The following is a 26,539-nucleotide window of genomic DNA, read 5'->3' on the forward strand; positions in this document are numbered from 1 at the left end:
TGGTGCGCAGGCAGGGGGGCTGCTTGCTTCAGCTGGTGGCTTGCCCCTTTTCCGACGTGCCGGAGGACGTTGCTGGTCACTGGAGCGGCGGAAACCTGTGAGGTAGGAGGAGGAGCCAGTCGCTTTCCTGCTGACGAGGCTGACTTCCCTGACCTCTTACAGGCAGCTGCAAGTCAAGGTTAGGAGGCAAAACATCCTGGTTTTCTCCTTAAAATGCTTTTGGGATGCTTGGAGGCAAATTGTATTCTTCAGTGGAGCAGCAAAGAGCTCTTGCACGTCCAGGAATTTATTCCCAGTTACACCCTTGCCAGGGGTTTTGCTGTAGCTTCTTTAAGATGAAGGTGGCTGAAGGGAAATTTTGTTCTGCCCTCTCACCAGGGTCCCTAAAACCCGTCAGGGACCACGAGTCTGGTAACTGAAGAGGACGTGAAGCTGTCCTAGGAAGGGAGTATCAGAGTTTTCATCAAACCAGTGCTTCCACCATACCGGTGTTGGCTGGGTGACCTAGAAACCAGCTGAAAGTACCCAGTGGCGAAGCAGAGTTGCCGACTAGAGACATCGTAGGTGGTTACGGAGAGATCCTGCTCTCTAGCCTTCGCCTACGGTGTTTGCTCAGCTTGGTCCAGCTTTGGCTTCTTGGTCTTGTGGGTTTTGTATGTGGCTTTTTGGGGGTTGAGTGGGGTTTTTCCTCCCTTTTTGAAGGACACAAGTAATCTTCAACAGACACACCCCCTTCACCCGTGGTGCAGATCATCAGGGGAGAATTCTGGTGAAAGGGCAAGGTGAGAGAAATGGCACATCGTTTCCAGTTTGGCAGTTGAAGACTTCAGCGTATTTATCATGTTTGTTGTGTCTCCACGAGTCTTGAACGGGAGGGGAGTGGGGGTCTCATTTTGGGGAGAGCTATAACCTCGGTCCTCTCCGGAGAAGAGCGAGGTGATCAGCACCGACCTCTGATGCTGTGTCAGGACCCCCTGGAGGGAGAAGAAGAGGAGAAAGCAGGGAGCAGGGGGACAGAGCTGGCATTTAAAATGTTCCAAGCAAAGTACCTGAAGGAGCTGAATTCCCCCGTGTGTTTGAACGTGCATCTGTGCTTTCATATGTAACAAAATCTGCTTGCAGGGAGGGGGCTTAACGCTCCTGCCTCCCAAAGAAACATCCTTGGATGCTCTAAGTTGTACCAACTGGCTCTAATTTGTACCAACTGCCCTTCCACCCTCTCTGCTGAGGATCACGCCTGCCCTGGGTTTCCGTAGGGAATGTGTGTGTGTGTGTAAGTATGTGCTGCAAGAGCCAGGCTGGTCTGGTATGAAGATAAAATAAATGAAAAAAATACTCATGGGTCTGGTTGTGTCTTATTTCAGCCCAGCCTGAGGAAGCTGGATGCATCTCACCCTCTTACTAACGGCTCTGCTTTCTTCCCTTCCTCCTCCATCCCACTTCTGGGAGATTCCTTCTTGGTTCAGGTGTAGGCGTATTTATTGGCAATGAAGTAGCTTGTCCTCCTCCCTCTGCCCTCTTTGCTTTCTGTGGAACGAGAGCACCGCTTCTCGGGCGAGAAGTGTGTGTTTAAAGGGTCTGAGCCCAAAGCAGGAGCCGCAGGGACCTGGTTCTTGTCCACCCTCTTCTTCCCTGGCACCCTCGGGAAGCTGACTCGCCTCTTGGGGCTTTAGTTATTAGGGGGCCTATTAAAATAAATCTAAATAAAGGTTTCGAAGGAAGGTGGTGCTGAAGCACCGTGGAAATGCCACGTTAAGCTCTGAACGTGTAACGTGGCTCAGGCGGCTCCGGCGCTTGATCTTAATATCCCGCTGCTCTGTACGGCACCTCCTTTTTTACACCATCACGACATGAAACCACTGACCAAAGCAGCATCTCCTGTGTCATTCCCTTCCAGGCTGGCTGCCTGAGCAATGAGAGTGCCCCCCCCTGGTTTAGCTGAGCTGGCAGACCAGAGGTGAGAGCCCAGAGCGCCGTTTCGTAGGTGTTTGACAGGCGGGGAGCAGTACAGCACCCAGGGTCCCCCCCCCGCCGTGCTGGCAGGAGGTATTTCAACTCCCTGAGCACTTAGAAGTGGACAAAATACATCTATCTGAAAACAGAGGTGAGGGTAAGGGGTGTGGGTGTTGGCTGAAGTCCTGATTTTGCTATCCAGCCATGAGAGACGGCTCCAAAAGCCCTGGCTGCTCTGGGCTGCCTGAAAACCTCCTGAACCAGATGGCCAAAACTAGTCCGAGCTGTTTGAGATCCTCCCAATCCAGGGCATCAAAGGAAGAACGGAATGTGCTTTCCCATCGTCTGGATGGTTTTGTACATTTTTTGGACTCTCGGCTCGGTGGTGTTGGGAGGATAGAGCCAAATTCGATAGGGTCTGGGAGTTTTAAGTGTTTAATTTAATAAAAAGTAACGGGCGCCATACGGGTGAGTACTGCTTTCCAGTTTGAGCTTTGCCAGCTAACGGAGAGCGCGGAGCAGCGCCTGCAGAAGCCGGGGGTTGGCAGGGGCTTGGCTCCCCTTCCCCACAGGATGAGGAGGGACCTTTCTACCAGCTTCCACCACAAAAATCCGCAGGATAAACCACACCGACCGCCTTGCCTCACCTCCCAGAGCCACCCTGGCGGTGCCCGAGGTCTCTGCTTTGCCCGGGAAGTGTCAAACTGAACCTCTTCCCCTCAAGACACAGCAGAGAGAGAACAAGCACCTTCCTTTCTCTTGCGTCCCGCTATTTTGTGCCCTTTTAATCCCCTTTTGGGGCCGCTGGGCCAGCACGCCGTGTATATTGGCTGCTGCCACGTGGCCCCACGGGAGCGCCGAGTCAGTCACCGAAAAGGCTTTTTCACCACGATTTGGAGCAAGGGAAAACAACAAAAGGCATTTCTCATCCTTCTTTGCGTTGATTTATTGTGGTTTCCGCCCCCGACACAGTGAATTCAGCTGCCCCTCGGCCCCCCCATCCCGGTTAGTAGAGATGGTCCCGCGCGTGCAGCATGATGACCTTCAGCCCCAGCCACGTCTCCTGGGCCGTGGGGACGATCTGTTTGGCGGGGAGCAGGAACCCGTAGCGCCCCGTGTCCCGCAGCTCGAAGGTGAAGGAGTATTTAATGCCTTGATTGTAGGTCCAGTCGATGGTCCCTCCGCTCGCTTGGTCTGCGCGGGGAGACAACGGGAGGGATGCGAAAGGGTCGGTCGCTCCGCGTCGTGCGGGTATTTCACGGGACCTTTTGTCTAAGTCGAGGTGCGAGTGTTTCAGTTTATTTCGGGGGAGCTGCTGCTGCTCCCCGTTACTTACAGATGGTGGTGATGATGCTGCCGTACTTGTAGTTAGTGCCGTACAGAGAAGACAGAGCTGCCACCGCCTTTTCAGAAACCTCGTGCTGCAAATACACAGAGAAAGATGAGCCAAAGAAGGGGAAAAGCCTGCGGGATACAGCCTGCAGGAGAGGTTTTTCGCTCGTGCCGCGGGCAAGAAGGATGCCAAAGCTCCGCTGCCTCAGCCTGGGGCGGTCCCCAGGGACTGGCAGAGGAGCCAGCTTGCCAACACCCCCTTCGCGGTGCAGGATGGAGGTTGCTCCTCCTTGGAGAGGGAGAGCAGCCTCACATCATCCCAGCCCCCTTCAAACCTCTGCGTCAGCCCTACCAGTTCCTTCTGGTCAGGCACTGGGGTCTTGGTGTAGCCGTAGGGGTAGAGCAGGAGCTGGGAGTAGCTGTGGATGGAGACGAAAGCCTTGATGTTCCCGTGGTTCTTCACAAAGTCCACGATGGCCTTCACCTCGGGCTCCGAGTTGGCGTAGGGTCCGTGGTACGTCTCCGAGCAGGGGTTTGAACTGGCCCCGGCCGCTGTGGAGAAGTGAAAACACAGTGGGGGGGGGGGTTGGTGGCGGTTGGGCGGCTCAGAAAGTCACAAGCGCAAAGGGCCTTTTCCATTTGCAAGCCCAGGAGCTTTCCCCACCCCTCAGCTGCTTGGTGGCCAGCGAGAAATGCTCTTGGGGCTCCTCTTAGATCTTTGTATGGTGGCTTTCATTTGTGGTCCCCACCGTGCTGGTCATTAGGGGACAGCAAAGCCCTAGTGGAGCCCAAAACCTACGTCTCTGCCACAGAGAGCAAATCCCATCCCTTCCCCAGGGGACATCAAAGCCCTGGTGGAGCCCAAACCTACGTCTCTGCCACAGATTGCAAATCCCATCCCTTCCCCAGGGGACATCAGTCAATCTTTCTGAGCCAGAAATGGCCTCAGAGCCTCCACCTGGAGGGTGGAAACACACTCCACCCCACCCCACCCCCCCAGAGTGAATGAGAGAGTTCTGACCTCCAAAACCTGCATCCCAGTTGCGGTTGGGGTCCACGCCGACGCAAATGGAGCCCGAGTGCTTGGACCTGGTCTTGCGCCACATGCGATTCTGGAAGGGCAGAGCCATCTCAGCTGGCGTCCAGGGCTGGAGCTCCACCAGCCTCGAATCAGTGGTGGGAAGGGAGGGGGGATGGTTAACAGGTCGTGGTGGTCCCCTTCCCGTCCCATGGAAACGCGGTCAAGGAGACTTTGACCTTTCAGGGGCCTCGACGTGCAGCACCCTAATCCTGCTCGCCAGCCCCATCCAGCATGGCTGTGGGAGCTGGGGAGAGGAAAGCCAGGGTGGTACCTGGGTTTGGGTGAAGGCGAAGCCGTCTGGGTTGGTGACGATCTCCAGGAAGATGTCCATCTTGTCCAGGATAGAGGCCAGACCTTCGTCAGTCTCATGATCCAAGACAATCTAGAGAGGATGGTGGTTTGGGGTTCTCTGGTGCTGCTGGGTGGGGTCAGCCACTCAGCGTCCGTGGTGGCTGCAGGACCTTGTGGTCCACTGGGGACTTCAGACGTGTCCAGGAGGTGTCCATACCTTCTGGGCGAACCAGACGCCGCTGGCCTGTGTCACCCATTCCCGGGAGTGGATTCCGGTGTCGATCCAGATGGCCGGACGGTTCGTACCTCCTTTGCTGAACTGGAAGAGCAGAAGGTGGGGGTTGGCTTCGTCCCTGGCTCCGCTCCCCTCTTTGGTCACCCCACAAACCCCAGAGCCTCACCTTGAGCACGTAGAGGGGCCGGTTCTCTGTCGACCGGCCTATCTCGAGCTTGCTGACCAGGTTGGGATTTTCAGCCACCAGCAGGTCCATGAAGGCATAGATCTGGGGAGAGAGGGATGGGGTGGGGGGGTCTCAGTCCCAGCTCACCCCCTGCCCTTGCTGCACGTGGAGCGAAACGCTTTGCAAGAGCAATTCCAGGATGCGATTTTTTTTTTTCTCCCCCCAAACCGCCCCAAAACTTTCTCACCTCATCCAGGGTGTGGTAGGCGGAGTACTCAAAGGTGCTGGTGGAGAGCGGCTGCCGGCGGCGGCTGCTGCGAAGCATCTCCGTCCGCTCACGGTCCACCAGCGCCTGGGGGATACGGGGCAGGATGAGACCTCGTCCCTCGCTGCGCCGAGACCCTGCGCCTCACCCGCCTCCCCTCCACCGCCGCTGACCTGCACGTCCTCAATCATGATGGAGTAGGAGATGCCGTTGGCCTCCAGGTGGGCTTTGAGGGGCTGCAGGCTGGGGAAGGGCACGCGGACGTCGACCGGGTATCCGGAGCCACGGGGTGCCAGCCAGAAATCCAGCTGGAGGGGGAGAAAGCAAGATGAAGGGGGGGGCAGATCCCACCCCCGGCTGTCCCCCCACCCTACACCAGCCCCTTGTCTTGCTTTTCACCAGCTGCTCCCCATCATCCAGCCTCCCTCCAGCCCCATCATCCCACATCCAGCCCTCCCCGAGCCCGACCCCTGCTCTACAGCGTGGTTTGGGGGGTGCAAAGCAAGGGGCATGGGCTGGAGGGATGTCCCCAAAAGCCACCCCACCCCCCCCCCAACACCGTTGCCCCTGGTACCTGCAGCTCCTCGAGGTCCTGCAGCTCCTGTACCTTCTGCAGCTCCTCATCACTGGTGGGGACGATGCGCAGAACCTGGTGCCTGCGGGGTCAGGGGGTGTTGAGGGGGGGGGGGGGGGGTAGCGCAGGGCTCCAGCCTCACCCCCCACCCCATCCAACCCTCCCCACCCTGGGGATTTGCACTGAGCCTCTTCCCAGAGGGTGTCTGCGCCCCCTGGGAGCTGAACCAGCTCCTTCTGACCCAACCGGTGCCACCGTCCCCCCATCTGGGCCACCCCGCCGCCAGCCGGACCCCCTACCCAACAAAAATCTCGGCGCCAGCGACCGCTGCCACCAGGGCAGCCAGCAGCACGAGGGTCCTCATCGTCAGCTGAAAGAGCCCGTCCTGAGTCCTGACGGCACCCCGGGGCCTCTTAAATCCCATCGGGATGGTGGCCCCCAGGTGGCTCCTTTCCCAGGGCCGTGGGAAGGCTCCGGCTGGCACCGGCCAAGGTTTGGGCACCGCAGCCCTGCTGCCATCCCCCGCCTCGCCACGGCGCTCCCAGTCCTGGTCAAACCCGTCCCAGGAACCGGCCGGGGCCGTCGGTGAGTCACCCGCCGGCGGGGCGAGAGGCGGGGACATGTCAAAATCCCACCACCTACGGTGCCGGCTGCGGGGAGGAAAAGGGTAAATTTGGGTCGAGAAAGTGCGAGATGCAGGTTTTTGCACAGGGGACTCGGTGAGCTGGATACTAAACCGTGGCCGTGGCGGTGGGAGAAGGGAAGTTGGTTTAAAGTTTGGCAGGGGACAGAGGTCAGAGCAGGTGACGGTCGTCCCAGGTGGCAAAAATAAAATAGCAAATGCCTGAAAGCACTTTTGCGCCCAGCGATGGCCCTGAGGGTGCCCGGGGTCCCTCCTCTCAGCCCAAAGGGAAGGGACGACGGAGCAACGCTGCCCAAAACCCCACAAACTTGGGGTTGGTTGCTCAACAAACCACCCATCTCCACCCAGGTCCTTTAAGGCTGTTGACCCCAAACGATGGGGACTTGTAGGGCCAAAGCCACAAGTGGGGAAATAAACACCCGCAGGGCTGGGAATCCTTTTTCACCCTTTTTTTTTTTTTTTTTGAAGTCTAGCATGAAAAAAATAAAGGTGCCAGCCTTAAACCATAAAGTCTCCAGGATTATTTATTGAGAGAAGGGGACTCTGCAGGCGGTGCTGGGTTCAGTACGGATGCTCCAGGACGTGGACCATGATGTCCAGCAGCGCTGGCCAGGTTTCGGTAGCGGTGGGGATGATCTGGCTGCTGGGCAGGAGGAAGCCGTAGCGTCCCGTGTCCCTCAGCTCGAAGGTGAAGGAATATTTCACCCCGTTGTCGTAGGCCCAGTCGACGGTGGTGCCGTCTGCCTTGTCTGTGGGGAGAGGAGGGGAGAGGTGATCCCAGTGCTGGGCGTTCGTGGTGGACACAACGCGGCGGGACGAGGAAGGGACACTTACAGATGGTGTCCACGATGCTGCCGTAGGTGTATTTCGTCCCGTACACGGCGGCCAAGTCGCTCACCGCCTTTTTAGCCAGTTCGTTCTGCAAGGGAGAGCCCCAAAAGGGGTGAGACCTGGTGGACCGAGACCTTTGGGCAGCAGAAAACTTGGGGCAGTGGGGTCTCGAGCCCAGCACCCTTTCCCACCCCCTCTGCTCTTGCTTTTCCCCAAAACACCCTTAATTTTTGATGGATGAGAGGTACAGCTTGCAATTGCCCTCCCTCCAAGAACCAGGTGATGGGCTTCAGTGTGTAGGTTGCATCTAACAAGAGGAGCAGGGAGGGTCCTGGGATGATGTGACCTGACTTTTCCAGCAAGGCTGGTGCTTACAGCCCCGTGTCTACGTTTTGGGGCCACCTCACCAGTTCCTGGTGGTCAGGTGCGGGCGCTGTCTGGTAGCCGTAGGGGAAAAGCAGCATCTGAGAGTAGCTGTGGATGGAGATGACCGATTTCACGTTCCCGTGGCCACGGATGAAGTCCACAATGGCTTTCACTTCACTCTCGGAGTGGGCGTAAGGGCCATGGTAGGTCTCGGAGCAGGGGTTGCTGCTGGAGCCGGAGCCTGGGGCACGGCAGAGGAGGCACCATGCAGACAGGCTGCCCTGGGGAAGGGTCTCTAGCCCCCAGGTTTCTCTAGCAGGAGGCTTTGATGCTTTGAGGCCCAAGCGATGGGGACCTGGTGGCCCAGCTCTCACCTCCAAAGCCAGCGTCCCAGTTTCGGTTGGGGTCCACGCCGACGCAGCGGGAGCCGGCGTTGATGGACCTCGTCTTGCGCCACATGCGGTTCTAGGAGCCAGTAGGGGCGAGACCGTCACAGGGATGTGAATCCCACCCCCCCCTCTCTGGGGGATGGATGACACCCTCCTGCCCAAGCGCCTCCAGGGATGAGAGGGAACCACCTCCATCCACTCACCATTCCACCTACATATAGGAAGGGATATTCCTTCCCCACCCAAAACCCGTGGCCAGCCATGGTTGCCGGCGACAAGCGCTGGGACAAATTGTCCCCCCCCCCGGCAGCGTCCCTGCACTCACAGAGCTGTGGGTGAAGGCAAAGCCATCGGGGTTGGTGACGATCTCAAAGAAGATGTCCATGCTGTCCAGGATGGCGGTGATGGAGGGGTCCTGGCCGTACTCCTCGGCAATCTGCACAGGGAGGGGAGCAGGAGCTGCCTCGGTGCCCCTCGGGAATGAGGGACGTGACCGAGCGGTGCCGCAGGGAGGTGTTTAACGAAGGGCTGGGGTGAGAATCGGGGGGGGTCCCATGTCCCAGGGCACGTGGTCACCTTGTTGGCCGTCCAGATGCCGGTGGCTTGGGTGATCCATTCCCGCGAGTGTATGCCAGTGTCCAGCCAGATGGCAGGTCGATTCGATCCCCCGGTGCTGAACTGTACGGAGAGGGGGGGGGTTCAGCCCCATGCCCTCCCAGGGCTGGGCAAGGCGAGGGTGCCCCCAGTACCTACCTTCAGCACGTACAGGGGTCTGTTCTCGTAGCTCTGCCCGATTTGGATCTTGCTAACGAGGCCGGGATGATTGTCTACCAGCGTGTCCATCCAGTCGTAGATCTGAAAGGAGGAGCTGCTGTGTCATGAGGCTCGTTCCGGCTTTCCTTTTGGTTTTTAGGGCATCCAGCACGAGTTGCAAGATGCAGAGCTTCCCTGGAGAAGACCAGGTGCTTCCCTGGAGAAGACCATGTGCTTCCCTGGAGAAGACCAGGTGCTTGGACCTCTGCGTGCGCAGGGAGGTGCACATTGAAAAGATTTTTGCAAAAGCAGACGAATGGTGGGGGGAAAAATGCTCTGAAGATCCCCCAACACCATCACGGCCTCCATCAGCCGCCCACTGGGCTCCAAGCCCAGGGTCTGAATCCCAAAAATGAAGCTGAACATGTCTTCCAGCGAGGCAATGCCAGGAGAGGCCACGCTTCATGTGGAGGGATGCCTGGTCTCCTGGCTCAGCTAAAACCTCCACCCAAGGAGGACAGACCTGTCCCGGGGGAGGGTCTCGCTGTCACCACAAACGTCACCGCATGGATGCAACCGTGGCACAGGCTGAGCATGACCCCAGGAAGACGAAGCGAATGCGCTGCAGAGCAAAGTACCTCGTCTATCGTGTGGTAGGAGGCAAAATCGAACGTGCTCGTGCTTCTCTTTGTCCTGGACATCATCATGGTTTTCTTTTCCTCATCCAATAATTCCTGTTTAGGAAGGGGAAAAAAAAAAACATCAAACAGGCTGGAAGAAGCAAGGGGTTGAGTTTTTCTTCCATCTCCTCATTGTTTCCAACTTTTTGGACCTTCTCTTTTGGGACTGAACTGCAGGAGCCCATCCCACTCGCCGCCACAGCCTTTACCTGCACGTCCTCGATCATGATGCTGTAGGAAATCCTGTTGGACTCCAGGAAGATTTTGACTGCTTGGAGGCTGCGGAAGGGCACCCGCAGGTCGACTGTGCGTCCGGGCCTGGTGGGGTGACGCCAAAAGTCAACCTGGTGCGGAGGAAAGGAGAGAGCTGAGCCCCATCCCATGCCGGTGCTCATCTGTTGAGCTCCTTGGCACCAAAAGGGGTCTTCATAAGAGTTTCCATGGAAGGATTTAAAAAGGTCTTTGGACAAGTTTTGGGACACGCATGGGTACCAGGATGGGTCAGGGTCCCTTTGCCTCACTCAGTGGATCTTCTACAGAAACATGTTTCAGCCCAAGTCACTTGTTGGCTGCGAAGGTCCCTTTGAGTGATGAGTGTTTGTGCTTTGAGCAGACACGATGAGACACCGGGGTTGCCGTGTGCTGGTTTGTTTAACTCGATAGACAGACCTCCTCCACAGCTTTGCGGTGCAGATGCTGTTCCCTGCCACCCGAATCTCTCCTGCTGCTCCTGTTACTTCAGTTGTTCACTGGGAGTCACCCCCACCACCAAAGCAACCGGGGACAACACAGCAGGAGCAGGGTCACGTCGTAATTCATGCCCAAAAAAAATGCAATGACTTTTTAGACCTGAATGCTCAGCCTGGGTACGAACGACGCTGCAGTGGCCGGGGTGTTCCCACTTTGCCTGAAACAAGAGGGCTGAGCTCGAGGTGCCCCAAGCTAAATAAATATATTTCTGTAGTCATAAATTATATGTAGGCAAAACGGGAAGGCAAATTGGATGGGAGGCCTGGATGTCACCAGGGTCTGTTTAACACCAGGGGATGCTCAGGGCCCCTCCACAGCTCACCTGCAACTCTGCCTGCTCGCCCAGCACCCTGAGCAGGGTGATCTGCTCCTCGTTGCTGGCCATGACGCGGAGGACCTGGTCCCTGCAGGGAGGCAGAGCCATCAGCACACGCAGGAGGGATCACAGGAGGGGAGGGGGAAAGGAGCTGAGCCTCCAGTGCTGACGTGGCCCCATCACGGGCGGTGGGTGGAGGCTGTGAGAGGTCTACGCCAGCCCGGTGGCTTCGGAAACACATCGGTTGTTGGAGGTTTGGTGACAAGTGTGAAAAACACAAGTTCAGAAGAGCCACCATGGGAAAAATAGCAAGTGCTGGAGAGCTTGAGGGGTCTCCATCCTTCCTTTGAAAATGAGAGCTCCCAAAATGTTAGGAACTATCCAACGTATCGATATGTTCTGCCTACATCTATCTAAATGTCAGATATTTCCCAACGTAGCCTCACTCCAGCCTGGCGGGACTCCCCCCCGGGCTGGGTACAGCCCCCAGCAGAGAAGGAAAGGCTCTCCTTCCCTAGCAGCGAGGTTTCCCCATCTTGGGTCAGTCCTTCCCCTGGCAAAGCTCGGGGTGATGCTTTCAGAACTTGGCATCCCCCAATGTCTACGCACTGCGGGCTCAAAAACCCTCCCTCCAAAGCGGGGGTGAAAGCACATCTTTCCTGGTGGCCCCATGGTAAAAGCTGCCGGATTCCCCTCCTTTGGGATGCTCTTGTTGATCCCCAAAGGAGAGCGGGCAGGGCTGGGCACCTCTCACTCCGGTCCCCATCCCCACCCCCAGGGTGCCCCACCACCCCCTGCTTTCGGCAGGACTCACCCCACGAAAAGCTGCTCGCTGCAGGCGGCTGCCACGAGGGCGGCGAAGACCAGGAGGATCTTCATGGCGAGCGGACGCGGACGAGCCTCAGCCCCTGAGGGCATATACAGCCCCCCCTATATAGCGCTCCAGGGGCCCTCGTGGACCTTCTCACCAAGGCCACATCTGCTGTCCCCGCGAGGCCGGCAGCCACAAACCGATTAGCCAGGAACGGCTCCCGGGAGCCCAAATGTTTGCTTTATTTGGCGAAGTCAACAAAAGAGCAGCCAAATTCGGGAGGATCTGATAACGTCTTCCTCAGCGCTCAGGTCCTGCACGGGCGGCCGGGGAGGATACGCGCCCGTGCACCCAGCTTGGTGCGAGTAGCTGTCACGGTCATAGTCACCACCCGACCCGGGGGACGGTGGGGTCGTAGGAGACCGGAGTACACAAGGACACAGCGCTTTGTTCCCCTGAATGTCTTTATTACAGATTACTATTAGTAATCGATTATAATTCCAATTAGTAAAGCAAGTGTATATTACAAGTTACTACAAATTACTAGCAGAAAAGCAAGCGTGTAAACGTATATATATATTTTTTCATGATTAATCACTTACATGCCTTTCTATATACATAAAATCATCATTCAAATTATTACTGGCACCGTTCAACAAACCGCTCCCAGGAGCGGGGCCGGTTGACGATGGATGGTCTCCCTTCAAAGACAACGGTTGTCACGGAGCCAGCGACGGTCCAAGGGGTCGCACAGGGACGTTCACCTGGGGGTAATGCTCAGGGAAAGAGAAAGAGGGCCTCGTTTTGGGGGGTAGAAAGCGAGTTATTTTTATGTCTTTAGTGTAGATGCACGAGTGGGCGCAGGACAGCAGCTCCTGGAGCAGCCGCCGCTGACTCCTGCTGCCTTAGGAGGTCAGTTCGTTATAGTGGTGTCTTTGTTCCGCAGGTTATAGCAGGGTCTTTGTTCCGCAGGTTATAGCAGAGTCTTTGTTGGGCGCTTATCTACGAAGGCCCCCGAGCTCCCGCCTGCGCCTGTCAAGGATGCTCCGGGTTCCTGTGCCAAGTTCCCAGGCTGGCAGACACGGTCCCGGTCAGTATTTGAGCAGAAAACATCTATCTGTGGTTTTCCCCGTTAAAACCAGGTCGTCTTTCTGGTTGCACCGACAACAGGGTGTGCTGCGGGGAAGGTGCCGCGGTCAGGGGTCTGCTACAGCTTCCTGACACGGAACTGGTGATGTTGGGGAGCTGGTCCCAGCTGGCGGTGCCAGGGGAGATGTCCACGAGGCAGGATCATGGGGTAGTCGAGGTGGGAAGGGCCCGCAGGAGGTCGGTAGCCAACCTGCTGGATGAAGCAAGGTCAGCTCTGGGGGCAGACCAGGTCCCTCCACGTTGGGTCTTGGAGTCCTCCAAGGATGGAGGCTGCACAGCCCCTCTGGGCGACGTGTCCCACTGCTGCACTGACTTCCTGGGGGAAAAGCATTTTCTCATGCCCAGCCTGGAGCTCTCACGTTTCAGCTGATGCTGTTGTCTCTCCCACCATGCTTTACGGCGAAGAGCTGGGCTCCATTTCCTCAATAACCTCTTCATAAGGATGGGAGGGTCCTCATTAGGTCCCTCCACCCCAAAGCTCTCTCATCTCCAGGCCAAACCAGCCCATCTCCCTCAGCATCCCAACGTGGGACACATCCTCTCGTTCCTCTTGGTGGCCTCCATCCATCTTGCTCCAGGTGTCTTCGGTGTCAGGGGTCCAAAAACTGGATGCAGTTGTCACCAAGACACACACTTAGAAGAAGAAGGGCCAGGTGGCCTCAAGACCTGCTTGGCTGGATGGAGCTTCACAGCCAGGCCGAGGCCACAGGTCTACAAGCCTGGCTGAGGCTCCTCGGGCTCCTGCCCGCCGCCTGCCACAAGGTCCCCGCTCTGGTGGCAGCAGGTTGGCCAGATCCAGGAGCCAACCCTGGGCCCTGGGCCCTCCCTGTCACCAGGGTTTTACCAGGGGTGTTTATCGCCAGCCAGAGGACGGGATTTTGGAAGGGTGGGTAGTTTGGGAAGCAGACGGGGCTGCGAGCAGAGGCGACAGGGCCACGTGTGGGGAGCACTCGCTGCCCTGCGCTGGGGTCTGCTTTCCAAAACGGCTACAGCGAACCCAAAACCAAACCCACGTGGTGCTTCTCGATGCCTCAGCTGCACCTTCGCCTTCCCCACCAACAGCCTCATGTCCTTTGAGTCTGAACTAACATTTTACCCGCCGGGTCAGGTGCGTTTTGCGCTGCCGCCGAGCTCGTGGCGGAGTGAGTAACTCACCAGCTGCTGGGGGGAACACAGGACATCGAGATAAACCAGTTAGATTTGATAATCAGTGCAAGAGCAGCAGGGATGGCTAATCTCTGGGCCTTCGGTGGCTCCCGCGCGTGGCCCTGAGCTGTTTGCTCTTCATCCCCGAGAAATTAGCAGGCTGAACAACCCAAGGAGGGAGGGGGGCTCTTGAGGGCCGCGCTGGGTGCCAGCAGGTGTCCTCCCACCTCCCATCCTCCCTCTAACCAGGCCCACTGAGCAAACGCAGGAGGGAAAAAAGGGGCAGGACAAATATATGGGGACATTAGTCCAGGACATCCCCCCCCCCCCTCCCATTAGTGCTCGGTGGCCCCGCAGCGTGCTGAGGCTCGTTAAAGGAAATTAAACTCCTTTAATCAGTCTCATCGCCTGGATTACGCTGGTTAACATCAGGCCCTCCGCCCCAGCCCGTTCAGCCCCCAGCAGCGAGCTCTGCCAGATCCCCCCCCCAGCTCTGCAAGAGCAGCAACACGGAGCTGTTACGCACAAAAAAGGAAATTCTTCCCTGTCTAAACAGCCACTGGCCGGTACTGGACCGCAAGGCAGGCTCACATAATCCCCCTTGCCGTAGCCACGCTGCAGCCGTGGGGCACTGAACTTTCTAGATGCTCTAATTTATCACCCAAGTGCCTCAGCAGCTCTGAAGAGTTCCCGGGGCTTTCAAACCCCGCATTTCGGACACACGTTAGGAAACCTGCACCCTCACCCCTCCGCCCCAAGGAGCCAGTTTCTGCGCTGGTGGCAGGGCTGGTGGTGAGGAGGGGGGTTTGCAGGAGCCCGACACGCGGCTAAGGGCTAGCGTCGCCCGGAGGAAATGCGTTTTGCATTTACTGGTGGAGATGGAGCTGCAGCAGGCGCCAGGCAGGACAGCTTGCAGCAGCCGTGAGCTAGGGGACGAGTGTCTCCTCCTTCCCCAGCCCACCTTTCTGCTCCAGCATTTAATCTCTCCTCAACCTCCGCCCTAAGGCAAGTCTCTCAGCTGACCTCTGGTTTAGCCAGGTGGGAAAAGGCCTCCCCGAGGTCACTCTGACATCTCCGCAGCCACACAAGCGCTCACATCTTCCATCCTCCCCTCGCCGCTGTTCCTACTGTGTCTCATCGAGGTGGACCACAACTGCGTCCTAAAAATCTTCTAAGGGCTCTCCCACGTGCACAGAGATGTGGCGAACAAGACAAGCACTAAGTGCTTTTTACACGCAGACACGGGTCGCCGGAGCGGGGGATGCACACGGGGTTTTATTCAGCCGGGTGCCGCATCATCACGGCTGGAGGGAAGAGGAATTATGAGCTTGCTGCTACAGGCAGCTGATTCCCACCCCTGCTTTCAGTACGAGTTGTCTCGCACGTGCTCCATGATGGTTTTCAGACCCAGCCAGGTCTCCTCTGCCGCTGGGATAATTTGGTTGGCCGGCAGGAGGAAACCGTAGCGACCCGTGTCTCGCAGCTCAAAGGCGAACGAGTATTTGATGCCGTAATCGTAGCTCCAGTCAATGCTGCCTCCACTGGCTTGGTCTGAAAGGGAGAAGAGCCCGAGGGGTGAAGAGAGGATTGATTTGAGTTCTGCCGTCCTACTTGTTATACTTTGGGCCTACAGGGAAGGTGGGGAGGGACTCTTGATCAGGGAGTGTGGTGATAGGGTGAGTGGTAATGGTTTCACATCGAAAGAGGGGAGATTTGGATGAGATACTATGAAGAAATTCTTCCCTGTGAGGGTGGTGAGACACTGGCACAGGCTGCCCAGAGAAGCTGTGGCTGCCCCCTCCCTGGCAGTGCTCAGGACCAGGTTGGATGGAGCCTTGAGCAACCTGGTCTGGTGGGAGGTGTCCCTGCCCATGGCATTGGGGTTGGAACTGGATGGTCTTTGAGGTCCCTCCCAACCCAAACCGTTCTGTGATTCCATGATTTGCGAGGGACAAGTATTTCTACGCAAACACTCAGCTCCGATGTTTGCCTGGTGGTGTCACTCTACAGAAGCATCACCGCTTCCGAGAGGGAGAACCCTCGTGGAGGGGACAGAGACTGTTGTCCTGGGACAGCCCGTGAAAGCTCAGACTAGCGCAGCACTCACAGATAGTAGTGCAAATGCTCCCCACTGTGAAGGTGGTGCCGTACAGGGACCGGATGGAACTGGCAGCAGCTTTTCCCAAGGCATCCTGGAGAGGAGAAGAGGAAGGACAAGTCAGAAAGCAGTCACGCTTCATGAGACTACACGTTAAGATTTCGCCAACCCGAACCATACTCAGGGAAATCTCCACCATCTTTCACAAAATCTTTCACACCCCTACAACAAACTAAATCAATCCATTTCTTAATCACTCCTCCTGGTGACAGCGCTCACAGCTTCCACAGGATTTTTGGAAGGTGACCTTGTAGGTGAATTAAATCACGGCAGGTTCTATATCCGATCATCCAGTGTTTCATCTCACCAACCGCCTGGTCAAAAGAAGGTTTGAGAGAGACCAGAAAATCCCAAGGGGGTCAGAGATCTTCCAACAGTCGGTGGTCAGCTTTGGGCTCACTTCAACGCCAGAATGGGTGGTTGTAGAGAAAGCAGAGCCAGGCTCTTCTTGGAGTAGGGCAAAAGGACGAGCGGCAACAAACAAATTGCCAGAGGGGGGAAAACTGCGTTTAGGGAAAAAGAAAATCCCCACGAGAGTGGCGAAACTTTGGGATGGGCTTGAAGAAGCTGTGGAGTCCGTCTTTAGAAATATCAGTTCATCAAACCTCAGCTGGGCAAGGCCCTAAGCAACCCAATCCAGCCTTGAAACCGTCTCTGCCTCCAAAGCCTGCCTGAGGGTGGCACGAGAGACCTCCAGAGGCCTTTTGTATTTGAATTACGACGGTGCGACCCGTACCGCCGCAAAAATATTAGTACAGCTGCGATGGTGTCATTAAAGGAGGAGGAAACGTGGATGAGCAAAGAGGGCTGAGGCTGGGGGGTGGGGGTGGGGGATGGCACGTGCTTGCACATGGCCAAGATTTCTCTTTTAAAGGCATCGCGTGGCACTAGGGCTTTGTTCCCTCTCACAGACGGTGGGTGTGACGGACGGCAGAGTTCAGCCGCTCGTTTTTATCCTGGGGTCTCACTGTAATACCAGTGGACAGAAAGCCAGCTGGGCAGAACAGAGGAAGCTAAAGCCAAGCCACGACGTCTCACCAGCTCGGCGTAGTCTGCCGGTTCGGTGCATTTGTAGCCATAGGGATACATCAGGAGCTGCGAGTAACTGTGGAGGGTGAGGAAGGCCCGGATGTTTCCATGATTCTTAATAAAGTCGACAACGGACTTAACTTCCACCTCTGAGTTGGCACTGGGCCCGTGGTAAGAGTCAGAACAGGGATTACTGCTGGCTCCAGGACCTGTTGGTGCAAAGGGGGAACAAGGGCAAACCTGCGAGAACCGACATTCACGAGAGGTCAAAGACCAACACAAAGCCGGGCTCTCCTAAGAGCAGGTCTCCAGCCAAAGGCAAGGCCTTAAATGCTGATAAATGCTCAAACAAACGGCAGCAAGAGAGCACAAATACTCAGGGGACATACTTCTAGATGAGACAGATTACTGCCTTCATCTTGTGCTCACTGGCAAGTAATCAACACAAAATTATCTTTACAAAACACAGCTACCACCCTATTTGACCATTTTCTTTCCAAATCCCTTATATTAAGGCAATTGCTGGTCCTGTGTGACAGGATCTGGGAACATAAAAAGGAACTTTCTTCTAAGTGACAGCCAGAATCCAGCAGCTTTATTCCTACCTCCAAAACCTGCATCCCAGTTCCTGTTTGGATCGACTCCGACACACCGACTACCTTGATTCTTGGAGCGGGTCTTCCGCCACATGCGATTCTAAACCAAAGAAACACCCTGGCTTCAAAAAGGAGCAAATCTCAACCCTTGCATTAAAGCTGCCGCCGAGAAATAGTTGCCATTCACCAGGAAGCGATCCCAGGCACTAGCCTAGGATTGCTTCTGATGGGCTGACGGCCGAGATGGGCCAAAGGACAAAAATCGAAGCGCTGGTGAATTTACAGTGGGTTAAGATGGGTTAGACAAGTCATTAGTATCTTTGGCTGCCCAAGTCTTTTGTAACTTCTTCTTAAGGTGTTAAGAAATGGACTTTCAGGGCCTGCTTCCCTCATATTTCTTGTTCGCTCGGAAGAGCACAACAGCTTGCTCCACCAGCTTAAGCCCACAGCGTGTTTACGCACCGTGGTGTGAGTGTACACGTATCCATCAGGGTTGGTGACTGCCAGCAGGAAAACGTCCATTTTGTCCAGCAGAGAGGTGATGGATGGATCCTTCCCGTAGTCAGAGGCGATCTAAGCAGAGACAACATGGCACACCGGGATCATCACCATCTTTCCTTCCCGCCTGCTTACGCTCTCACGGGTAGGTACACAGGCAAGTCTGGCTTTCAGGGCAGGGAAACAAGAAACTTCAATTATCTGCTGGCCATTAGCTGTTCCTCGTTAGACCTGGAGAGAGCAATGAATCTTTTTTTGACTATTTTACTCTGAGGGCCACAAATTTTTCTCCTGCCTGTCCTGGAGAATGGGGGCCAAGGCTGGCACTAAGCTTGAGGTGGATTAGCCAGGTTGGGACTATAAAACTGTGCTGCACTTCTCTCGTGGCCTCATCACTTTCAGCAGAATTGAAATGCTTATTTATACAGAGCTGGAAGTTGTGGCACTTTTGTGGAAGGTGACCAACGACACAGTGTTTCTCTGTGTTGGCAGACCGAAGCAGCAAAGTCATCTTCAAAAATTCCTCGGTTATTTATATATTTATATAGTAAAACTATCGGCCCAGCAGTCCTCAACAATTTCACCTGAGCTACTACATTTTGTCTACCTCAACTTTCCCCAGCTGCTCCAACAACACACAGCATTTTTCCATTCTTTGTCTAGGCAGCTGCCATATTCCCTCTGGAGCCGGGTGTGCTTTAAGGGGGGGTGAAGGAGAGTCAGCAGCAAAGCTGGCTGAACACACACTGGCGTGATAAACTTTTAAATAGCCAGAGGCATTCCTACAACAAAAGAAAAACCAAGTGACCTTTTTAGCTATCCATATTGCACTTGCTTGGGTGACCCACTCTCGGGAATGGATACCGGCATCGATCCAGATTGCAGGACGGCGGCTTCCTCCGGTGCTGAACTGTTAAAAAAAAAAAAAAACAGAAAGTTTTAAAACTCTCACTGACACCTTTTAGTCAAGAACATCTCGTTTACACTGGGATGCTTCGGACTGAATTGTGCTGTGTCTACAATGCAGATGTGTACATATGCGTAATGCAGATGATGTGTAATTATGTATGTGTAATTACAGATGTGTAATTACAGATGCGTAATACACGCATGCTTTGACGTGGTGTACGTCGTACCTTGAGCACGTACAAAGGCCGCTTTTCATAGGACTCCCCGATCTGGAGCTTGCTGACCAGGTTGCTATACTCCGATGCAAGATGATCCAGTTCTGCATAAATCTGAAATGAAAAGTCATGCTGACATACACATTTACGTAGAGCACTGCCCGGAACAACCGTAGGACCTGATGGAAATCTACTTTTGTCTCCTTTTGCCTTCATTACTATGACCTCTTCAGGGCCCCACCTCACCTTACATCAGCATAGTCAGTGCTGTTCCTAACATCACAAAGTAGAAGGAAGCACTGCTATATCGTTAAGATCTATTTATTTCAGAAATAAACAAGTTCAAACCCTCTTTGAGAAGTTCAGATGATAAAAACACCTTACTCTCTGCTCTGCTTGGTAGCTACAGGTTTCCTATTTCCCTATTTCAAGATTCACTTATTTCTCAGTCTCTTTTGAGGGTCAGAAGGAAGAGTTTTGACTGAACTCTGCAGAAAAGGTTATGAAAAAGTACGCTCAACACTTGCCAGTTCCAACCCTCCGTTAGGGAGAGCGCTGGCTCATTGTGCTGACCACAAAATGAATAAATTTAAAAACAAAACCATGTGTCAAAAGAAGCGAGAAAGATGGTTTCGATCCTAACATAGGATGTTTAATGGAAGACAGTGTGAAAAAAGGCCAGAAAAAAAGAATTATCTCCCCGCAAAGCTGAGGTACTCACAGAATCTAAAGTGTGGTAAGTCCCATAGTTGAAGAGGTTGCTGCTGCGATCTCTTTGTTGACTGCAGGCCATATCTTGCTTTTCCTTATCTAGAACAACCTAAAAGAAGCCACTCCAATGTTGAGAAAAGCCTGCTTAATTTGCAAACCTTTGTCTCAGCTAACGAAACGGTGGTGCTGCATCCTGAGCCCAGCCCCAAACCGATGCTTCTGCTCAATGTACCTGTAGCGAAGCGGGCAAGAATAGCAGTGTTTAAACGGTCAGCACTACGTTTTAAACGCTTCTTACGATGAGCAAGAATAGCTTTAGAAAGCATTTGGGGAGAAAAGAAAAAAAAAAAGTAGTGTTTCTGCTAAGTTGCTGCTGGTTTAGATGCTGTTTTGGGACTGCTACTCAGGAAGAAATGTCAGATTAGTGCCCCAGAGGGTGACTTTTCTCTCACACGATGGTGTGCAGTCCTTTCAGGTTACGATCCTGAACGACTCTGAACACAGCTTACTGAATTGTGAGTAACTTTAGCGTCGTGATTCCCAAACGTCTGAGGCCAAAAGCCCCCACGAAATTCCACAGGGGTTATCAGAAGAGCCCCTGGAGCCTACGAGCTTATTGATGTCATGTTTCAGACAGCGTCTGCAGAGTGATCTCCACAGCTTCCCAGTGCAGCAGCGATCCACAGATCCGCCTTTGAGATATTAATCCACAGACTACAAAAATTAAGGGGAGGACGTCATGGAAAGCAGAGAATAGAAGAGTCCATCTTAATGAACGAGGCCAGATTGTGACTCACTCTTTGTTTCCAAAGGATAGAAAAGGTAAATACGTGCCAACGGCATTGCCTACTTGCAGGTCTTCGATCAGGATGGAGTACTCAATCCCACAGGCCTCCAGGACGGATTTGACTCCTTGGACGCTATTAGCGGGGATTCGCACATCCACAGGGAGGGCAGGGCTGGAGGGATTTCTCCAGAAATCAAGCTGAAAAGAGAAAGGAAAAGGGATTGGGTTTGGGGAAAGCGTTCTGGCAAACAGCTCTTCTGAAGCTTTGGAAACGCTGATTTCTCCCAAACTGAACGACTCCCGCAGGATTGTGACCCACCATGCTTACAGCACGCTCCGTTCTTCAGCTTGGCCTCACCGCAACCTTGTACTTGTTCACGTGATAAACTCAGCAAAAAAATAACAAAGGTCCACGGGAGGCTAAAGTCAGATTTTTCACTGATTTCAGAGCTTCAGCCATATAAGCAAGAGGAAGTTTTAGTCTTCTGTGACGATTATTTTACTATTCTCTCTTTTAACAGAAACAGTTTCAAGAAAAGCTCTGCATTGCAGTAGTAGGTGATATGAAACCCACTGTTTTTATTTCTCCTTCAGTAGGGCTTTTCTAAATCTTCATTTCTAGACGATTCAAATTCATATTTTTAAAGCAAGTGATAATAAAAATTCTCACCCATGGCAATAGCAACAGTAATAACCTAGATTTTTATAGCGTGTTTTCCTGTTTCAATACCGTGCAGACTTAACGAATAAATTCCTCCCACAACGCTGGGAGACAAGTACAAAACCAGCATCCCCGCTTTAAAGACAAGCTATTCTATCCTAAGATTAAGAGCAGATCAGTTAAAATCTGATTGTAAACCCAGCAAGAAGGAATTATGAACGCAGGCGCTCCTGAATACCCAGCTGGTACTGGAACTTGCAGATCAAACACCAGTAAATCTACTGATGGCAGCTGCCGCAGCGTGGCACAAACCTTTCAAACGCGATGCAAAGTCCTCCCCTGACAAGTCCTACCCCAGCCTGAAACGTTAAAAAGTGCCTCTGTGGTGACAACACACCTCAAGGTGCTCCAGCGATTCCAAGAGCTGTAACTTCTTAACTTCCTCCTCGTTTCTCGTCATGATTCGGAGAACCTGGTGCCTGCAATAAATCAGTAAGTCTTCAGAAACTGTCTCAAAAAGGCATCTGGTTGAACCACCTTGTTACTGAGATCATGAATTTGGTGGGTAGTTACTTGGATGCCACCAGCCAGTACGGACTTCTTTAAAACAGTTGACTTAGTGTCACCCAAGAGTTCAACCAGCCGGCCTGCTCTATGTGCACTAGGTTAGTAACTAGTTAAATGGCAATTTTTAAGTTTTCATCATAAACAAGACATCAAGTGGACGAGTTTTGAACTGCCTACAAGGCTTCGTCTTGCATCCATGAGGTTTTTTTGTCAACAGCTTGCAGAAAAAATAAATTCAGGTTGAGTTTGCAAATGATCAAACGTTTGGGGAGCGTTCTACCACACAGCAAACACTAAATATGGGATTCATTTCACTTTTCTTCAGTTTAGTGGAAGACTGTGGACAAGTTTCCCTGTGGGGTCAGAAGCTGATACCATCAGAGGGCGGCCTGCACCGTTCCAGGTGGAATGAATCACCCTCTGGAAGTACCTCCCTCCACACTTAAAGACTATGCATTGTACAGCATACAGTGGTCACAACGGACAGTCTCCAAGTGGTTTTTAGATCACTCAAACCATATAACCCGTCCAAATGCACCATGTTCCAGGCTGCTTGGTAAAATAGGCACAAGCAAAAGCACCGCGAGGACAGGCTGGTGAGCTCAGGCTTGTTCCGGCTGATCTCACCGCAGCCTCCAACTGCTTGAAGAGGAGTTACAAAAAATTTCAAACTCTTCATGGTAGGGGCAGATGCTGACGAAAAGGGGGAACAGGTCCATGCCCTGTGCTGAGCAGGAGGGTGGTCTACAGATTTCTGGAGGTCTCTTCCACCTGATGCTTTGATGGAATGTCATAAAGATCTACCAACAAGGGGATGTGACAGTTGGGGGACAGTAGATCCTACTCTGGAGAAGCAGGGGGGAATTCTGAAGGAAACCTGGGAGCCACAATGAACAATCGGTGGGAAGCGCAGCCCAGGGATGGCTGCGGTAGCCAACAGCACCGGTGTGGTCCTCAGCTGTACAGCCCGGGGTTACCGCAAGCGTGGCGAGCGTTAACGCCGCATCGGCAAACGGCACTTGGTGGTTAAAGCTCTCGGTGCGTTTCTTTTCATTCTCTTGCCGAGGCATCTGCCTTTGGCCACTGTTGGAGACGACAGAAAAGTCCGTGGAGTCCCGTGGGCTGGCCTGGCCCGGCTGCTCGGCTCGCACCTGCTGCGAGCAGCACTGCAGGGTGGAGACGACTCCGAGCAAACCGAGGCGAATAACTGCAGAACTGGAAACCACATCTTAACCAGGGTGAACAAGGGGCTCGGCATAAGAGCTCAGTTCCCTGCGTATTTATTTACTCAGGTGGCCTCAGCGGCTGAGAAGAGACACTCGTTAACAGAAGGTTCCTCAGTCTGGCCAGCTGAAGTATAAGGTGCTTTTGTTGAACCAAGTTAAATCACCACTGAAAGAACTTTACCACGTTAATGACTTATTCTCCCTCACCATAAGCTTTATTTCTGGATTAGATTCTCCTGTGAGGAGATGAGGGTCATTAACCACAGCTACTGGACGTGACTGAGAAATGAATCCATGAGAATCCAGTCTATACTATGCCAGGGCCCAGATTAAATGATTGAAATAGCTTCTCCTGGCTTTACAAACCCTAGGGTTTTAGTAAACTATGTGTGTTATTTCTTAATCCTTACATCTTGAGATTGACTCACTGGAATACAGTGCTCGCTTACTACATCTGGGGAAGTATCTGTTAGGTTTTTTAACCTCTTCTGTTAAGGTTCTTACACAGTAAGACTGTGAGGAAATACACCAGGAGATAATTTTGCAATGCAACAGAGAGGTAAACCTTTAGAATGGTTGGAAATGAGGATTTGAATTGCTTAGAAAGGCTCTGAAAGGAATTAAGCATTTAAAGAGAAATGAGACTCTTCAAAAACAAAGGGAAGCTAGTGACCTTTGCGATCTGAGGGCAGGTTCTGGTCTTCCAGCTCTGCTTTGTGCCAGATCCATCAAGCTGAACACTCGAGCTTTGCAGTGTGGTTCAGCTCCAGATCAAGGCTCAAGACTGCTCCCTAGGCACAGTCAAAGCCAAAACAAAGCCTTGGGTGAACACGAATTTAGGAGCTCAACTCTGCAGCTGGACCCTTCTCCTTAGAAAACCCAAATGAAAGCGGAGAGGGGTTCCTTCAAACACCGGAGTACCAAAGCAACAAGTCAAGCCAGTCATAAAAAGCAAAGAAAGTGCCCCAAGCAGATTTTGTAAAGTTAAGGTCAGGAAAAACAACAGCTGGATAATACGGCCTTAAATGCAAGGTCTTCCACAAAAGCATAACTCACCCAACAAAAGTTTCCAGGCACAAGGAAGCCCCGAAGAGGGCACTGAAGATCCAAATCAGCTTCATGTTTGATGTGAAGTTCAGCTCAGCCTGGCAAAGGTGAATTTATGCAGGACTTATTAAGAAACCCTTTTTTCAGACAAAACATATCTGTCTTCCATGTGACTAAGTTCTCATGTTTATCAGAGCTTTCAAGGCAAACAACAGATAGGAGGCAAATTTCACCCCCCCCCAAATATTTTCCACTGCCACATTTAAACCCGTAAGGGAGGAGTTGTTTGCAAAGCTTTGCCCACAAAGTTCCTCATCGTCCTCTTACAGATTTTGCTGGATAGAAGAAAACAGTCAAACCGAACGTCATTGCAGCTCTCACTAGGGGTGAGGAGCTCTACCCGCCAGCTCTTGGTCATGGGTTTTTATTTCTAGTAGCCCACTCCTCGTTACAAAGAGGCAGACAGCAGCAAGGTCTTCCTCCAGCAAAAACACTCCGTTGGAGTGATTACTTTGAAGGATGAACTCTGGGGCCTGCCTGCTATGCGACAAGCTGTCTCTGATAGACCGGGACAAGGCGATGCTACAGATTCACTCCTATATCCAAGTTACACACTTCCAGATCTAAGCCAGATAGTTTCGATTTATTCTTCACTGAAATTACTGGCATCCTCCCCATCTTCAGCGGGGATGGTTTCCTACTGATCCATCCAGCCAGCGCTTCAGGCAAATTAAGGTTGCAGCAAAATTCACACGAAAGTTGTATAGTAGGAGGAGAAAAAAGCCTCGAGTGAACAGGAACTTAGAGAAGCTCCACTCTGCAGCTAGCCCCTTCTCCTCGGACAGGCTCGCCAGACATCATCTTCTAACGAAGCATCCTTCTCAGGAAGAGGTGACACGGGTTTGAAGAAGCGCTGGAACACCCACTGCTGGGTCCCCTCAGCTTTACAGTGCCTGCAGGGCTGTTCCCTGATCCAGCAGCTCTCTGGGTCCCTTTGCTCTCGTGCTGGACTGTGTCTACGTCTCGCTCCACAGGGAACGGCCTCCATCCTGTTCGCCTTCCGTAAAGGTGTCGTTATCTGCGTTGAAGGAGTCACGGCGACGGCAGCCTCCTGGCCGAGCTTTGGGAAGTGTCTCTCTTGCCTTTGGTCATGGGGACACCCGGCCATGGTTGTCCCAGAAGGACAGGTAGGGCCAGAGGGCTGTTGGACAGTCTTTTTGTTCGTCCCGCTAAAAATGTTACTGAGGAAGAGACAGGGGCTGACCCTGCTGTCATACCCAGAGATGGGGTTCCTGGGAATTAACATGGGGCAGGAGGGAGACAGTTCAGCTACTCCGTAACCAACCTCAGGAGACCGAGGAGAGGAAGCCTCTGACAGTCCCCAGAGGATCTCATCCAGACTGCTCTCATCATCTGTCAGCACCTCCCTGAGGAGACTCCCCCATTATCCACTCCCACCCTACCCCTTTTGTCATCTCCACTCCCACCCTACCCCTCTTGTCCCATCCCACTCAGTGGGCTAGGGGAAGGTGACCTTTTTTCACACTCTGTGCATCCAGAACAACAACAATTATTCCAGAGGCTCGTTTAAATCACAAATTTACTTGCCACGCAAAAGGGTTCTCACAAACAAAACAAGAACAACTTCAGCAAGAGGGTTCTCCTGAACAAACAAAACAACTTCGGCGAAAAGAATTTGCTCAAAATAATTCTCCTATGTATATATGTAGTCCCCAAAAGTAAAAGGAGAGAGAGAGAGAGAGATCAATGACCACTCCACGTTCCAGCGTTGGTCCAGCCAACTGGGGGTGTCTCTGGTTCCTAGGAGCACTCTTCTGTGTGTTCTCTTTCCTTCTGTTTGATATTTCTTCCTTCCCCCCCACAATCTGTGCCACTTCTGTCCCCTTTTTATATTCACTGTATCAGTGTGACCCACCCCACTACTTAATCTCAAGTTTCCCCCTTCCCCAGGTGATGTGTAGCAGGATTTGGGTGGGGGCTAATCTTCATTGACATATGCAAGGACCATTCACCAGGTAAGATGAGAACAAACCAAGTTCTCATCTCTGCCGGAGCAGAAACCGCCCCCTCCATCTCCACAGGGCTCCCGCATCCTTCGCACAAGAGAGGAGCAAACCTTGGCCTTATCAGTTCGTTGAGTACCAGGTTGCATTATCCAGCTTCCCCACCAGCCACCCCGAGACTATAGTTTTTGTTTTCTGGGTACTTTGCAAGTGTTTGAGTCATTTTAAGGGGAAGACTCTCCTTATCTTCTTCCCTCAGGCCCCTTTTGTTTCAGGGCAGTTACAAGTCAGCTCCCACACCTCCGCAGCCTCTCCTCATGTGTCCACAGCAGACTCCAAGCAAGTCTTTTTTAAGGCCAAGCCTCATGTTTTTGGGAACA

At 53.3% G+C, this 26,539-nt stretch overlaps 3 protein-coding genes across 3 annotated transcripts; all 3 read right to left on the reverse strand.

Annotated features, from left to right (window-relative positions):
- Positions 1–2,959: 2,959 nt before the first annotated feature.
- LOC104339899 (carboxypeptidase A1) lies at positions 2,960–6,321 on the reverse strand. Its single transcript, XM_086475112.1, has 11 exons — positions 6,197–6,321; positions 5,898–5,979; positions 5,497–5,631; positions 5,306–5,410; positions 5,059–5,160; positions 4,875–4,976; positions 4,638–4,748; positions 4,307–4,397; positions 3,638–3,837; positions 3,290–3,374; positions 2,960–3,147 (listed from the first exon to the last, which is right to left on the reverse strand). The coding sequence occupies exons 1-11, from the start codon at positions 6,319–6,321 to the stop codon at positions 2,960–2,962; spliced, it is 1,326 nt and encodes a 441-aa protein (XP_086331238.1).
- Positions 6,322–7,101: 780 nt separating this feature from the next.
- Positions 7,102–11,507, reverse strand: LOC104347893 (carboxypeptidase A1). The gene is made up of 11 exons (XM_086475122.1): positions 11,440–11,507; positions 10,632–10,713; positions 9,769–9,903; positions 9,518–9,613; positions 8,880–8,981; positions 8,703–8,804; positions 8,452–8,562; positions 8,112–8,202; positions 7,779–7,978; positions 7,375–7,459; positions 7,102–7,289 (listed from the first exon to the last, which is right to left on the reverse strand). Exons 1-11 carry the CDS (start codon positions 11,502–11,504, stop codon positions 7,102–7,104), a joined length of 1,257 nt encoding a protein of 418 aa, XP_086331248.1. The 5' UTR covers positions 11,505–11,507.
- Positions 11,508–15,094: 3,587 nt separating this feature from the next.
- On the reverse strand, positions 15,095–24,209 carry LOC104343774 (carboxypeptidase A2). The gene is made up of 11 exons (XM_009947739.2): positions 24,145–24,209; positions 21,693–21,774; positions 20,698–20,832; positions 19,858–19,956; positions 19,149–19,250; positions 18,821–18,922; positions 17,977–18,087; positions 17,524–17,614; positions 16,928–17,127; positions 15,839–15,923; positions 15,095–15,282 (listed from the first exon to the last, which is right to left on the reverse strand). The coding sequence occupies exons 1-11, from the start codon at positions 24,207–24,209 to the stop codon at positions 15,095–15,097; spliced, it is 1,260 nt and encodes a 419-aa protein (XP_009946041.1).
- Between the last annotated feature and the right edge of the window lie 2,330 nt (positions 24,210–26,539).

Source organism: Leptosomus discolor, chromosome 1 (assembly GCF_034619465.1).
Source record: "Leptosomus discolor isolate bLepDis1 chromosome 1, bLepDis1.hap2, whole genome shotgun sequence".
Classification (NCBI taxonomy): domain Eukaryota; kingdom Metazoa; phylum Chordata; class Aves; order Leptosomiformes; family Leptosomidae; genus Leptosomus; species Leptosomus discolor.